The sequence below is a fragment of the Heptranchias perlo genome, chromosome 39 (assembly GCF_035084215.1).
Source record: "Heptranchias perlo isolate sHepPer1 chromosome 39, sHepPer1.hap1, whole genome shotgun sequence".
Taxonomy (NCBI): Eukaryota; Metazoa; Chordata; class Chondrichthyes; order Hexanchiformes; family Hexanchidae; genus Heptranchias; species Heptranchias perlo.
In genome coordinates, this window is record NC_090363.1 from 5,423,178 (window position 1) to 5,437,117 (window position 13,940).

The following is a 13,940-nucleotide window of genomic DNA, read 5'->3' on the forward strand; positions in this document are numbered from 1 at the left end:
CCCCAGTGCAGGCCCTCTGTCTCACTGCAGCTTCCCCCAGTGCAGGCCCTCTGTCTCACTGCAGCTTCCCCCAGTGCAGGCCCTCTGTCTCACTGCAGCTTCCCCCAGTGCAGGCCCTCTGTCTCACTGCAGCTTCCCCCAGTGCAGGCCCTCTGTCTCACTGCAGCTTCCCCCAGTGCAGGCCCTCTGTCTCACTGCAGCTTCCCCCAGTGCAGGCCCTCTGTCTCACTGCAGCTTCCCCCAGTGCAGGCCCTCTGTCTCACTGCAGCTTCCCCCAGTGCAGGCCCTCTGTCTCACTGCAGCTTCCCCCAGTGCAGGCCCTCTGTCTCACTGCAGCTTCCCCCAGTGCAGGCCCTCTGTCTCACTGCAGCTTCCCCCAGTGCAGGCCCTCTGTCTCACTGCAGCTTCCCCCAGTGCAGGCCCTCTGTCTCACTGCAGCTTCCCCCAGTGCAGGCCCTCTGTCTCACTGCAGCTTCCCCCAGTGCAGGCCCTCTGTCTCACTGCAGCTTCCCCCAGTGCAGGCCCTCTGTCTCACTGCAGCTTCCCCCAGTGCAGGCCCTCTGTCTCACTGCAGCTTCCCCCAGTGCAGGCCCTCTGTCTCACTGCAGCTTCCCCCAGTGCAGGCCCTCTGTCTCACTGCAGCTTCCCCCAGTGCAGGCCCTCTGTCTCACTGCAGCTTCCCCCAGTGCAGGCCCTCTGTCTCACTGCAGCTTCCCCCAGTGCAGGCCCTCTGTCTCACTGCAGCTTCCCCCAGTGCAGGCCCTCTGTCTCACTGCAGCTTCCCCCAGTGCAGGCCCTCTGTCTCACTGCAGCTTCCCCCAGTGCAGGCCCTCTGTCTCACTGCAGCTTCCCCCAGTGCAGGCCCTCTGTCTCACTGCAGCTTCCCCCAGTGCAGGCCCTCTGTCTCACTGCAGCTTCCCCCAGTGCAGGCCCTCTGTCTCACTGCAGCTTCCCCCAGTGCAGGCCCTCTGTCTCACTGCAGCTTCCCCCAGTGCAGGCCCTCTGTCTCACTGCAGCTTCCCCCAGTGCAGGCCCTCTGTCTCACTGCAGCTTCCCCCAGTGCAGGCCCTCTGTCTCACTGCAGCTTCCCCCAGTGCAGGCCCTCTGTCTCACTGCAGCTTCCCCCAGTGCAGGCCCTCTGTCTCACTGCAGCTTCCCCCAGTGCAGGCCCTCTGTCTCACTGCAGCTTCCCCCAGTGCAGGCCCTCTGTCTCACTGCAGCTTCCCCCAGTGCAGGCCCTCTGTCTCACTGCAGCTTCCCCCAGTGCAGGCCCTCTGTCTCACTGCAGCTTCCCCCAGTGCAGGCCCTCTGTCTCACTGCAGCTTCCCCCAGTGCAGGCCCTCTGTCTCACTGCAGCTTCCCCCAGTGCAGGCCCTCTGTCTCACTGCAGCTTCCCCCAGTGCAGGCCCTCTGTCTCACTGCAGCTTCCCCCAGTGCAGGCCCTCTGTCTCACTGCAGCTTCCCCCAGTGCAGGCCCTCTGTCTCACTGCAGCTTCCCCCAGTGCAGGCCCTCTGTCTCACTGCAGCTTCCCCCAGTGCAGGCCCTCTGTCTCACTGCAGCTTCCCCCAGTGCAGGCCCTCTGTCTCACTGCAGCTTCCCCCAGTGCAGGCCCTCTGTCTCACTGCAGCTTCCCCCAGTGCAGGCCCTCTGTCTCACTGCAGCTTCCCCCAGTGCAGGCCCTCTGTCTCACTGCAGCTTCCCCCAGTGCAGGCCCTCTGTCTCACTGCAGCTTCCCCCAGTGCAGGCCCTCTGTCTCACTGCAGCTTCCCCCAGTGCAGGCCCTCTGTCTCACTGCAGCTTCCCCCAGTGCAGGCCCTCTGTCTCACTGCAGCTTCCCCCAGTGCAGGCCCTCTGTCTCACTGCAGCTTCCCCCAGTGCAGGCCCTCTGTCTCACTGCAGCTTCCCCCAGTGCAGGCCCTCTGTCTCACTGCAGCTTCCCCCAGTGCAGGCCCTCTGTCTCACTGCAGCTTCCCCCAGTGCAGGCCCTCTGTCTCACTGCAGCTTCCCCCAGTGCAGGCCCTCTGTCTCACTGCAGCTTCCCCCAGTGCAGGCCCTCTGTCTCACTGCAGCTTCCCCCAGTGCAGGCCCTCTGTCTCACTGCAGCTTCCCCCAGTGCAGGCCCTCTGTCTCACTGCAGCTTCCCCCAGTGCAGGCCCTCTGTCTCACTGCAGCTTCCCCCAGTGCAGGCCCTCTGTCTCACTGCAGCTTCCCCCAGTGCAGGCCCTCTGTCTCACTGCAGCTTCCCCCAGTGCAGGCCCTCTGTCTCACTGCAGCTTCCCCCAGTGCAGGCCCTCTGTCTCACTGCAGCTTCCCCCAGTGCAGGCCCTCTGTCTCACTGCAGCTTCCCCCAGTGCAGGCCCTCTGTCTCACTGCAGCTTCCCCCAGTGCAGGCCCTCTGTCTCACTGCAGCTTCCCCCAGTGCAGGCCCTCTGTCTCACTGCAGCTTCCCCCAGTGCAGGCCCTCTGTCTCACTGCAGCTTCCCCCAGTGCAGGCCCTCTGTCTCACTGCAGCTTCCCCCAGTGCAGGCCCTCTGTCTCACTGCAGCTTCCCCCAGTGCAGGCCCTCTGTCTCACTGCAGCTTCCCCCAGTGCAGGCCCTCTGTCTCACTGCAGCTTCCCCCAGTGCAGGCCCTCTGTCTCACTGCAGCTTCCCCCAGTGCAGGCCCTCTGTCTCACTGCAGCTTCCCCCAGTGCAGGCCCTCTGTCTCACTGCAGCTTCCCCCAGTGCAGGCCCTCTGTCTCACTGCAGCTTCCCCCAGTGCAGGCCCTCTGTCTCACTGCAGCTTCCCCCAGTGCAGGCCCTCTGTCTCACTGCAGCTTCCCCCAGTGCAGGCCCTCTGTCTCACTGCAGCTTCCCCCAGTGCAGGCCCTCTGTCTCACTGCAGCTTCCCCCAGTGCAGGCCCTCTGTCTCACTGCAGCTTCCCCCAGTGCAGGCCCTCTGTCTCACTGCAGCTTCCCCCAGTGCAGGCCCTCTGTCTCACTGCAGCTTCCCCCAGTGCAGGCCCTCTGTCTCACTGCAGCTTCCCCCAGTGCAGGCCCTCTGTCTCACTGCAGCTTCCCCCAGTGCAGGCCCTCTGTCTCACTGCAGCTTCCCCCAGTGCAGGCCCTCTGTCTCACTGCAGCTTCCCCCAGTGCAGGCCCTCTGTCTCACTGCAGCTTCCCCCAGTGCAGGCCCTCTGTCTCACTGCAGCTTCCCCCAGTGCAGGCCCTCTGTCTCACTGCAGCTTCCCCCAGTGCAGGCCCTCTGTCTCACTGCAGCTTCCCCCAGTGCAGGCCCTCTGTCTCACTGCAGCTTCCCCCAGTGCAGGCCCTCTGTCTCACTGCAGCTTCCCCCAGTGCAGGCCCTCTGTCTCACTGCAGCTTCCCCCAGTGCAGGCCCTCTGTCTCACTGCAGCTTCCCCCAGTGCAGGCCCTCTGTCTCACTGCAGCTTCCCCCAGTGCAGGCCCTCTGTCTCACTGCAGCTTCCCCCAGTGCAGGCCCTCTGTCTCACTGCAGCTTCCCCCAGTGCAGGCCCTCTGTCTCACTGCAGCTTCCCCCAGTGCAGGCCCTCTGTCTCACTGCAGCTTCCCCCAGTGCAGGCCCTCTGTCTCACTGCAGCTTCCCCCAGTGCAGGCCCTCTGTCTCACTGCAGCTTCCCCCAGTGCAGGCCCTCTGTCTCACTGCAGCTTCCCCCAGTGCAGGCCCTCTGTCTCACTGCAGCTTCCCCCAGTGCAGGCCCTCTGTCTCACTGCAGCTTCCCCCAGTGCAGGCCCTCTGTCTCACTGCAGCTTCCCCCAGTGCAGGCCCTCTGTCTCACTGCAGCTTCCCCCAGTGCAGGCCCTCTGTCTCACTGCAGCTTCCCCCAGTGCAGGCCCTCTGTCTCACTGCAGCTTCCCCCAGTGCAGGCCCTCTGTCTCACTGCAGCTTCCCCCAGTGCAGGCCCTCTGTCTCACTGCAGCTTCCCCCAGTGCAGGCCCTCTGTCTCACTGCAGCTTCCCCCAGTGCAGGCCCTCTGTCTCACTGCAGCTTCCCCCAGTGCAGGCCCTCTGTCTCACTGCAGCTTCCCCCAGTGCAGGCCCTCTGTCTCACTGCAGCTTCCCCCAGTGCAGGCCCTCTGTCTCACTGCAGCTTCCCCCAGTGCAGGCCCTCTGTCTCACTGCAGCTTCCCCCAGTGCAGGCCCTCTGTCTCACTGCAGCTTCCCCCAGTGCAGGCCCTCTGTCTCACTGCAGCTTCCCCCAGTGCAGGCCCTCTGTCTCACTGCAGCTTCCCCCAGTGCAGGCCCTCTGTCTCACTGCAGCTTCCCCCAGTGCAGGCCCTCTGTCTCACTGCAGCTTCCCCCAGTGCAGGCCCTCTGTCTCACTGCAGCTTCCCCCAGTGCAGGCCCTCTGTCTCACTGCAGCTTCCCCCAGTGCAGGCCCTCTGTCTCACTGCAGCTTCCCCCAGTGCAGGCCCTCTGTCTCACTGCAGCTTCCCCCAGTGCAGGCCCTCTGTCTCACTGCAGCTTCCCCCAGTGCAGGCCCTCTGTCTCACTGCAGCTTCCCCCAGTGCAGGCCCTCTGTCTCACTGCAGCTTCCCCCAGTGCAGGCCCTCTGTCTCACTGCAGCTTCCCCCAGTGCAGGCCCTCTGTCTCACTGCAGCTTCCCCCAGTGCAGGCCCTCTGTCTCACTGCAGCTTCCCCCAGTGCAGGCCCTCTGTCTCACTGCAGCTTCCCCCAGTGCAGGCCCTCTGTCTCACTGCAGCTTCCCCCAGTGCAGGCCCTCTGTCTCACTGCAGCTTCCCCCAGTGCAGGCCCTCTGTCTCACTGCAGCTTCCCCCAGTGCAGGCCCTCTGTCTCACTGCAGCTTCCCCCAGTGCAGGCCCTCTGTCTCACTGCAGCTTCCCCCAGTGCAGGCCCTCTGTCTCACTGCAGCTTCCCCCAGTGCAGGCCCTCTGTCTCACTGCAGCTTCCCCCAGTGCAGGCCCTCTGTCTCACTGCAGCTTCTCCCATTCCCCCAGTGCAGGCCCTCTGTCTCACTGCAGCTTCTCCCATTCCCCCAGTGCAGGCCCTCTGTCTCACTGCAGCTTCCCCCAGTGCAGGCCCTCTGTCTGCCCCACTGCAGCTTCCCCCCAGTGCAGGCCCTCTGTCTGCCCCACTGCAGCTTCCCTCATTCTCTCTCTCTCTCTCTCTCCTCCCACCCACCAAAAGGTGCCAGTCACACTAACTATACTGAAAAAGGCGGGGGAGAAACACAGTAACAACCTAACCTAACCGAAGCAATTGATTGACAACCACTGCAGCCAATCGGCGCGGCGCCTCCTAGCGACGCAACCTCACGTCCAGCCAATGGCAGGCGGGGAAGGGCGGGACTAAGCGCCGAGCGGGGCTGTCCCGCGACCGACTGACTGGCCGAGGGGAGTTATCGCTGTCCCCGGCCTGAACCCCAATATAACCTCCCCCTCTCCCCACAGTTAAAGTTTGTAAACGTTCCCGCCCGAATCCGGGCCCCGCTTACCGAGCCGTCGGCGCCGCGATGAATGCGGAGCAGTTTGGGTCCCCGAACATAGCGCATGAAGCCGGGCGCCATTGCTGTTGTCTCGCCGACTGCCGACTATGGCGGCGCCGGGGGGACACGTGGGGACTGAAGGAAAACGCGACCGCAAGCACTTCGATACGGAGCGTCAGAATAAAGAGCAGGGCACACTTTTATTGTCTCAAATGTAATCTTTTTTTTTACTGCGAACGATATGAATATTGGGTGGGGTGGGTGGGGAATGAAACGATTTTTTTTTCAATACCACCATCAATGTCACCTGTAGTATTAGGTTAAAGAAGGAATTTACATGGCTAACTTGATGTACTTATGAACAATTTTACAACACCAAGTTATAGTCCAACAAATTTATTTTAAATTCCACAAGCTTTCGGAGGCTTCCTCCTTCCTCGGGTGAACGGTGTGGAGTACTTGATGTACTTAATCAGGAAAGGCTACACAGGCTGGGGCTCTTTTCTCTCGAAAAGAGAAGGCTGAGGGGTGACCTGTTAAAATTATGAAGGGGTTGGATAGGGTAGACGTGGAGAAGATGTTTTCACTTGTGGGGGAGTCCAAAACTAAAGGTCATCGATATGAAATAGTTGCTAATAAATCCAATAGAGAATTCAGGAGAAACTTCTTTACCCAGAGAGTGTAAGAATATGGAACGTGCTGCCACAAGGAGTAGTTGAGGCAAAAGGCATAGATGCATTTAAGGGGAAGGTAGATAAGCACAAGGGATAAAGGAATGGAATAAACACCAGCATAGACCAGCAGGGCTGAATGGCCTGATTCTGTGCTGTAGTTTTGATGTAAATTGATATAACTCCACATGGTTTGGTAACAAATACAGCACTCGAAAAAAAAAAGGAAGGAACTTGCATTTATAAAGTGCCTTTCACAACCTCAGGACGTCCTAAAGCGCTTGTACGGCCAATGAGATATTTTCTGAAATGTGGTCACTGTTGTAATGTAGGAAACGCGGCAGCCAATCTGCACAAGGTCCCACAAACAACAATGAGATAAATGACCAAATAATCCGTTACGGGATAAATATTGGCCAGGACACCAGGCAAATTCCCCTGCACTGCTTCAAAATAGGATCTTTCGCATCCATCCGTCAGAGGAGGCAGGACCTCAGTTTAACATGTAATCTGAAAGACAACACCTCCGACAGTGCAGTACTGCACTGGGAGTGTCAGCCTGGATTACATACTCAAATCTCTGGAATAAGGCTTGAAACCACAACCTTCTGCCTCAGAGGCGAGAGTGCGACTGAGCCAGTGCTGACCACAACAATCCGGCTTATAAAGTAGATTGAAAAGGAGATAATGGGGTTGATTTTAAACTCCAAGAACGGGTAGGGGGAGTTGAAAATAATTGTTTTTTGGGTCGCGACCGCAACCCAGCTTTATTTCCGGGTTTAACCTCAGCGCGTAAAAGTCCAGGCTTCCCACTGGGAATGCAAAGTCCAAAAATTTTGAGGTTGCGTCCAAAAAACAACAATTATGGGGGCCATTTTAAACCCCAACAACTCACCGTTCTCGGGGTTTAAAATGGCCCCCAATGCGTCAGGGACACTTAGGAGGTAAATGGAGTTGATCATGTGGGAAGTGGAAAGCTACAAGTAAATTCCGCTGGTTAAATGCCTCTTTAAGTGTTTAAAAAACAAACAAAGCTGATGCTATGGGTCTGCTATAATCAGGTCAACCTTAGAAGGAAGAGAATTTGCTCCATGAAGTGAAAGGAAGGGTCGGTAAGAACCAGAAAGTTATTTTAATGGGGATTTCAAGCAACCAAATACAAATTGGGAAAACCCAAATGAGCTAGTAACATGATTGAATTTGATGTAAAGTTTGAGAGGGAGAAGGGAGAGTCACTAACCAACGTTTTAAACGGTACGGTAGCATAGTGGTTATGTTTCCGGACTAATAATCCAGAGGCCCGGACTAATTATCCGGAGTTATGAGTTCAAATCCTGCCACGGCAACTGGGGAATTTAAATTCAATGAATAAAAAAATAAAATCTGGAATTAAAAAACTAGTATCAGTAATGGCAGCCATGAAACTACCGGATTGTCGTAAAAACCCATCTGGTTCACCAATGTCCTTCAGAGAAGGAAACCGGCCGTCCTTAACTGGTCTGGCCTATATGTGACTCCAGACCCACAGCAATGTGATTGATTCTTAACTGCCCTCTAAAATGGCCTAGCAAGCCACTCAGTTGTAAAATATCGCTAAAAGAAGTCATAATAAGAATAAAACTGGACGGACCACTAGGCACCGGACACGACAAAGGCAAACCAAGCCCAGTCGACCCCGCAAAGTCCTCCTCAACTAACATCTGGGGACTTGTGCCAAAATTGGGAGAGCTGTCTCACAGATTAGTCAAGCAATAGCATGACATAGCCACACTCACAGAATCATACCTTGCAGCCAACGTCCCAGACTCTTCCATCACCATCCCTGGGTATGTCCCGTCCCACCGGCAGGACAGACCCACCAGAGGTGGCGGTACAGTGATATACAGTCAGGAGGGAGTGGCCCTGGGAGTCCTCAACATTGACTCTGGACCCCATGAAATCTCATGGCATCAGGTCAAACATGGGCAAGGAAACCTCCTGCTGATTACCACCTACCGTCCTCCCTCAGCTGATGAATCAGTCCTCCTCCATGTTGAACACCAATTGGAGGAAGCACTGAGGGTAGCAAGGGCACAGAATGTACTCTGGGTGGGGGACTTCAATGTCCATCACCAAGAGTGGCTCGGTAGCACCACTGCAGGCTGAGTCTTGAAGGACATAGCTGCCAGACTGGGCCTAGGGCAGGTGGTGAGCGAACCAACACGAGGGAAAAACTTACTTGACCTCGTCCTCACCAATCTACCTGTCGCAAATGCATCTGCCCATGACAGTATTGGTAAGAGTGACCACCGCACAGTCCTCAGGGAGACGCAGTCCTGTCTTGGCACTGAGGACACCATCCAATGTTTTAGTGTGGCACTACCACCGTGCTAAATGGGATAGATTCAGAACAGATCTCGCAGCTCAAAACTGGGCAACCATGAGGCGCTGTGGGCCATCTGCAGCAGCAGAATTGTATTCGAGCACAATCTGTAACCTCATGGCCCGGCATATTCCTCGCTCTACCATTACCAACAAGCCAGGGGGTCAATCCTGGTTCAATGAGGAGTGTAGAAGAGCATGCCAGCAGCACCAGGCGTACCAAAAAATGAGGTGCCAACCTGGTGAAGCTACAACTCAGGACTACATGCATGCTAAACAGCAGAAGCAACATGCTATAGACAGAGCTAAGCGATCCCACAACCAACGGATCAAATCAAAGCTCTGCAGTCCTGCCACATCCAGTCGTGAATGGTGGTGGACAATTAAACAACTAACGGGAGGAGGAGGCTCTGCAAACATCCCCATCCTCAATGATGGCGGAGTCCAGCACGTGAGTGCAAAAGACAAGGCTGAAGCGTTTGCAACCATCTTCAGCCAGAAGTGCCGAGTGGATGATCCATCTCTGCCTCCTCCCGATATCCACACCATCACAGAAGCCAGTCTTCAGCCAATTCGATTCACTCCACGTGATATCAAGAAACAACTGAGTGCACTGGATAAAGCAAAGGCTATGGGCCCCGACAACATCCCAGCTGTAGTGCTGAAGACTTGTGCTCTAGAACTAGCTGCGCCTCCAGCCAAGCTGTTTCAGTACAGCTACAACACTGGCATCTACCCGACAATGTGGAAAATTGCCCAGGTATGTCCTGTCCACAAATAGCAGGACAAATCCAATCCGGCCAATTACCGCCCCATCAGTCTACTCTCGATCATCAGCAAAGTGATGGAAGGTGTCGTCGACAGTGCTATCAAGCGGCACTTACTCACCAATAACCTGCTCACTGATGCTCATTTTGGGTTCCGCCAGGACCACTCGGCTCCAGACCTCATTACAGCCTTGGTCCAAACATGGACAAAAGAGCTGAATTCCAGAGGTGAGGTGAGAGTGACTTCCCTTGACATCAAGGCAGCATTTGACTGAGTGTGGCACCAAGGAGCCCTAGTAAAATTGAAGTGAACGGGAATCAGTGGGAAAACTTTCCAGTGGCTGGAATCATACCTAGCACAAAGGAAGATGGTAGTGGTTGTTGAAGGCCAATCATCTCAGCCCCAGGGCATTGCAGCAGGAGTTCCTCAGGGCAGTGTCCAAGGCCCAACCATCTTCAGCTGCTTCATCAATGACCTTCCTTCCATCATAAGGTCAGAAATGGGGATGTTCACTGACGATTGCACAATGTTCAGTTCCATTCACAACCCCTCAAATAATGAAGCAGTCCGAGCCCGCATGCAGCAAGACCTGGACAACATCCAGGCTTGGGCTCATAAGTGGCAAGTAACATTCACGCCAGACAAGTGCCAGGCAATGACCATCTCCAACAAGAGAGAGTCTAACCACCTCCCCTTGACATTCAATGGCATTACCATCGCCGAATCCCCCACCATCAACATCCTGGGGGTCACCATTGACCAGAAACTTAACTGGAACAGCGACTTAAATATTGTGGCTACAAGAGCAGGTCAGAGGCTGGGTATTCTGCGGCGAGTGACTCACCTCCTGACTCCCCAAAGCCTTTCCACCGTCAACAAGGCACAAGTCAGGAGTGTGATGGAATACTCTCCATTTGCCTGGATGAGTGCAGCTCCAACAACACTCAAGAAGCTCAACACCATACAGGACAAAGCAGCCCGCTTGATTGGCACCCCATCCACCACCCTAAACGTTCACTCCCTTCACCACCGGCACACAGTGGCTGCAGTGTGTACCATCCACAGGATGCACTGCAGCAACTCGCCAAGGCTTCTTCGACAGCACCTCCCAAACCTGCGACCTCTACCACCTAGAAGGACAAGAGCAGCAGGCTCATGGGAACAACACTACCTGCACGTTCCCCTCCAAGTCACACACCATCCCGACTTGGAAATATATCGCCGTTCCTTCATTGTCGCTGGGTCAAAATCCTGGAGCTCCCTTCCTAACAGCACTGTGGGAGAACCTTCACTACACGGACTGCAGCAGTTCAAGAAGGCTGCTCACCACCACCTTCTCAAGGGCAATTAGGGATGGGCAATAAATGCCGGCCTTGCCAGCCATGCCCACATCCCATGAATGAATTAAAAAAATGAAGTAACTTTGAAAGAATGAGGCTTAAAAGGACCACAGTAAACTGGGCCGAATTGTTAACGGGTAAACCTGCAGACAGACATGGGAAGTATTCAAAGAAAGGCCAAAAGATGATTTGGAAAATGTCACACTGGCAAATTCGGTTGGGGCTGGACAACGGGTTAGGAAAGAGTCAAGAAGCCTCATGCTTAACTGTGCTGTACCTGCTCTCCTTCAAATAATGCCGTGGGATCTTTTGTGCTCACCTGACTGGTAAAACGGGGCCTCGGTTTAACGTCTCATTCAAGAAACAGCATCTCTGAATTGTTAGTCTGGATTGTTATGATCATAGTTATGATCTGCAATTCGCTGCCTGAAAGGACGGAGGAAGCAGAGTCAATAGTAACTCTCGAAAGGGAATTGGTAAACACTTAAAATGGAAACGCAATGCAGGGCTATGGGGCAAGAGCAGGGGGAATGTGGGACTAATTGGATAGCTCTTTCGAAGAGCCGGCACGGGCATGATGGGCCGAATGGTGTCCTGTGCTGTAACATTCTATGATCCTAAGTATTTGGTACAAGACCAGTGCACATCCCTAAAAGGCAAATGCTCCACTTGTGTAGTTAGGCAGCCATGGTCAACAAATGAGGTAAGGGCCAGCTACAAAAGGCAACAAAGGGACACAGAGTAAGTATTAAGAGCTGCAAAAAGGGAAAAAAAGACTTGCAAGGGATATCAAGGCTATCAGTAAAAGTTTTTATGAAGACATTAAGAGAAAGAGAATGGCTAAGGGAAATGTGGGCCCATTAAGGGCAGATGCAGGTGATACTGTAATCAACAATAAGGATATGGCAGACTTGTTAAACGAGTACTTTCCATCCATTTTCACAGTAGAGGAAGAGAACAAAATATCAGCAGCATGATTGGAAAATTGCAAATGTTTCTCCATTACTTAAGACAGGTGGGAGAGAGAAACCAGGTAACTACAGAATTGTCAGTCTAAAGTCAGTTATGGGGGAATTACTAAAACCTGTCATTAGGGACAGAGTGATAGAGCACTTAAACAAATTTGAGGTGATCAGAGAGCATCAACATGGATTTGTGAAGGGTAAGTCATAGCATCATAGGAGGAGGCCATTCGGCCCATCATGCCTGTGCCGGCTCTTTGGTCGAGCTATCCAATTAGTCCCACCCCCCCTGCTCTTTCCCCATAACCCTGTAAATTTTTTCCCTTCAAATATTTATCCAATTCCCCTTTGAATGTTGCTATTGAATCTGCTTCCATCACCCTTTCAGGCACCTTAAATCTGCGTCCTCTGGTTACTGACCCATCTGCCACTGAAAGCAGTTTCTCCTTATTTATTCTATCAAATCTCCTCTTAAACTTCTCTGCTCATGTCTAACTAATTCAGTCAAATATTTGAGGAGGTCACTAACGTGGCAGATAAGGGACTGTTACGAATATTACCTATATTGACTTCCAGAGGGCATTTGATAAGGTTCCGCACAACAGATTTTTAGCAAAAATGAAAGTGCAAGGAATTGGAGGCAGCCTTGTGGCTTGGGTTAGAAATTGCTTGGGAGGTGGAAGATAGAGAGTCAGGCTATAGGTGCCAGCTGTGGCTTGGTGACAGCAGTCTTGCCTGTGAGTCAGAAGGTTGTGGATTCAAGTCCGACTCCAGAGTCTTGAGCACAAAATCTCGGCTGACTTTCCCAGTGCAGTTCTGAGGGAGTGCTGCACTGTCGGAGGTGCAGTCTTTCACGTGAGATGTTAATCCGAGGCCCTGTCTACTCTCTCAGGTGGATGTAAAAGATCCCATGGCACTATTTCAAAGAAGAGCAGGGGAGTTCTCCCTGGTGCCTGGCCAATATTTATCCCTCAACCAACATCACTAAAAAAAGACAGACTACTGGTCATTATCACATTGCTGTTTGCAAATGGGTGCTGTGTTTTCTACATTACAACTGTGACTACAATTCAAAAATACTTAATTAGCTGTACGGCACCTTGGGACATCCAGAGGTCATGAAAGGCACTGTATAAATGCAAGTTCTTTTTATTGCTTTATGTACTTTGTATTGCTTTATGTACTTTTTATTGCTTTATGTACTTTTTTAGAGAATTGTAGATCAAAGTTTGCAGATGAAGTTGGGAGGCACAATAAGTAGTACAGAGCTGGGAGTAGAAAGTTACAAAGGTACACTGACAGATTAAGTGAGTGGGGAAAACAGCGGCAAATGGAGTTCAATGTGGGGAAGTGTGAGGTCATCCGCTTTGGATCCAAGATATACAAGTCAGGGTATTTTCTAGATAGTGTGGAGCAGCAAAGATACAAGTCGCTGAAGGTTAATGGACAGGTACAAAAAGCAATCAAAAAGGCGAATGGAATGTTGGCCTTTATCTCAAGGGAGCTGGAATACAAAAGGGAGGAAGTTATGCTTCAGTTGAATAGAGACTTCGTCAGAACCCATTTGGAATACTGCATTCAGTTTTGCGCACCTCAGGCAGGATATATTGGCCTTGGAGGGGGTGCAGTGCAGATTCACCAGAATGATACAGGGGTTAAAAGGGTTAAATTATGAGGCCAGGTTGCGTAGAATAGGTTTGTATTTACTTGAGTGTAGGAGATTGGGGAGGTGGGGGGGTGATCTAATCGAGGTGTTTAAAATGATAAAAGGATTTGATAGGGTAGATACAGAGAAACTAATTCCTTTGGTGAGGGAATCCACAGCAAGGAGGCATAATCTTCAAATTAGAGCCAGGCCATTCAGGAGGGAAATCAGGAAGCACTTCTTCACACACAGGGTAGTGGAAAATCTGGAATTCTCTCCCCCAAAAGGCTGTGGATACAGGGAGTCAACTGAAGCTTTCAAGACTGAGATTGATAGATTTTTGTTAGGTAAGGGTATTAAGTGATAGGGATCAAAGGCAAGTAAATGGGGTTGAGGTACAGGTTAGCCATGATCTAATTGAATGGCGGAACAGGCTCGAGGGGCTGAATGGCCTCCTCTTCTTCCTACATTCCTTTGTTTCTCCAACACAATGAGGACATTAAAGTGCCACCTTCCGAATAAACAAAGTGAAACTTTGAGACAACACCACCACACTCAAAACAATAGAGTTTGACCCCTGGATACCAACTGGAGAATGAGAGGCTACAATTATAACTGCTTTTCAAGTTGCTTCCTTGGTTTCTTTCTTCATCTCCATTTGGCAAGGTAAATACTCTCCTGCAGTGTTCACTGGGACAATGCAATCTCCCGCTACATGTTTACTGCA

General features: G+C 53.4%; 1 protein-coding gene across 4 annotated transcripts in view; it reads right to left on the minus strand.

Annotated features, from left to right (window-relative positions):
• Window positions 1-5,567, minus strand: part of abhd16a (abhydrolase domain containing 16A, phospholipase) — a 42,634-nt gene extending 37,067 nt beyond the window's left edge. For all 4 annotated transcript variants that reach the window (XM_067973945.1, XM_067973944.1, XM_067973943.1 and 1 more), the window contains exon 1: window positions 5,476-5,567. In XM_067973945.1, the coding sequence (XP_067830046.1) occupies window positions 5,476-5,547 (72 nt within the window). In that variant the 5' untranslated portion in view covers window positions 5,548-5,567. The remainder of the gene's footprint in view (window positions 1-5,475) is intronic.
• Between the last annotated feature and the right edge of the window lie 8,373 nt (window positions 5,568-13,940).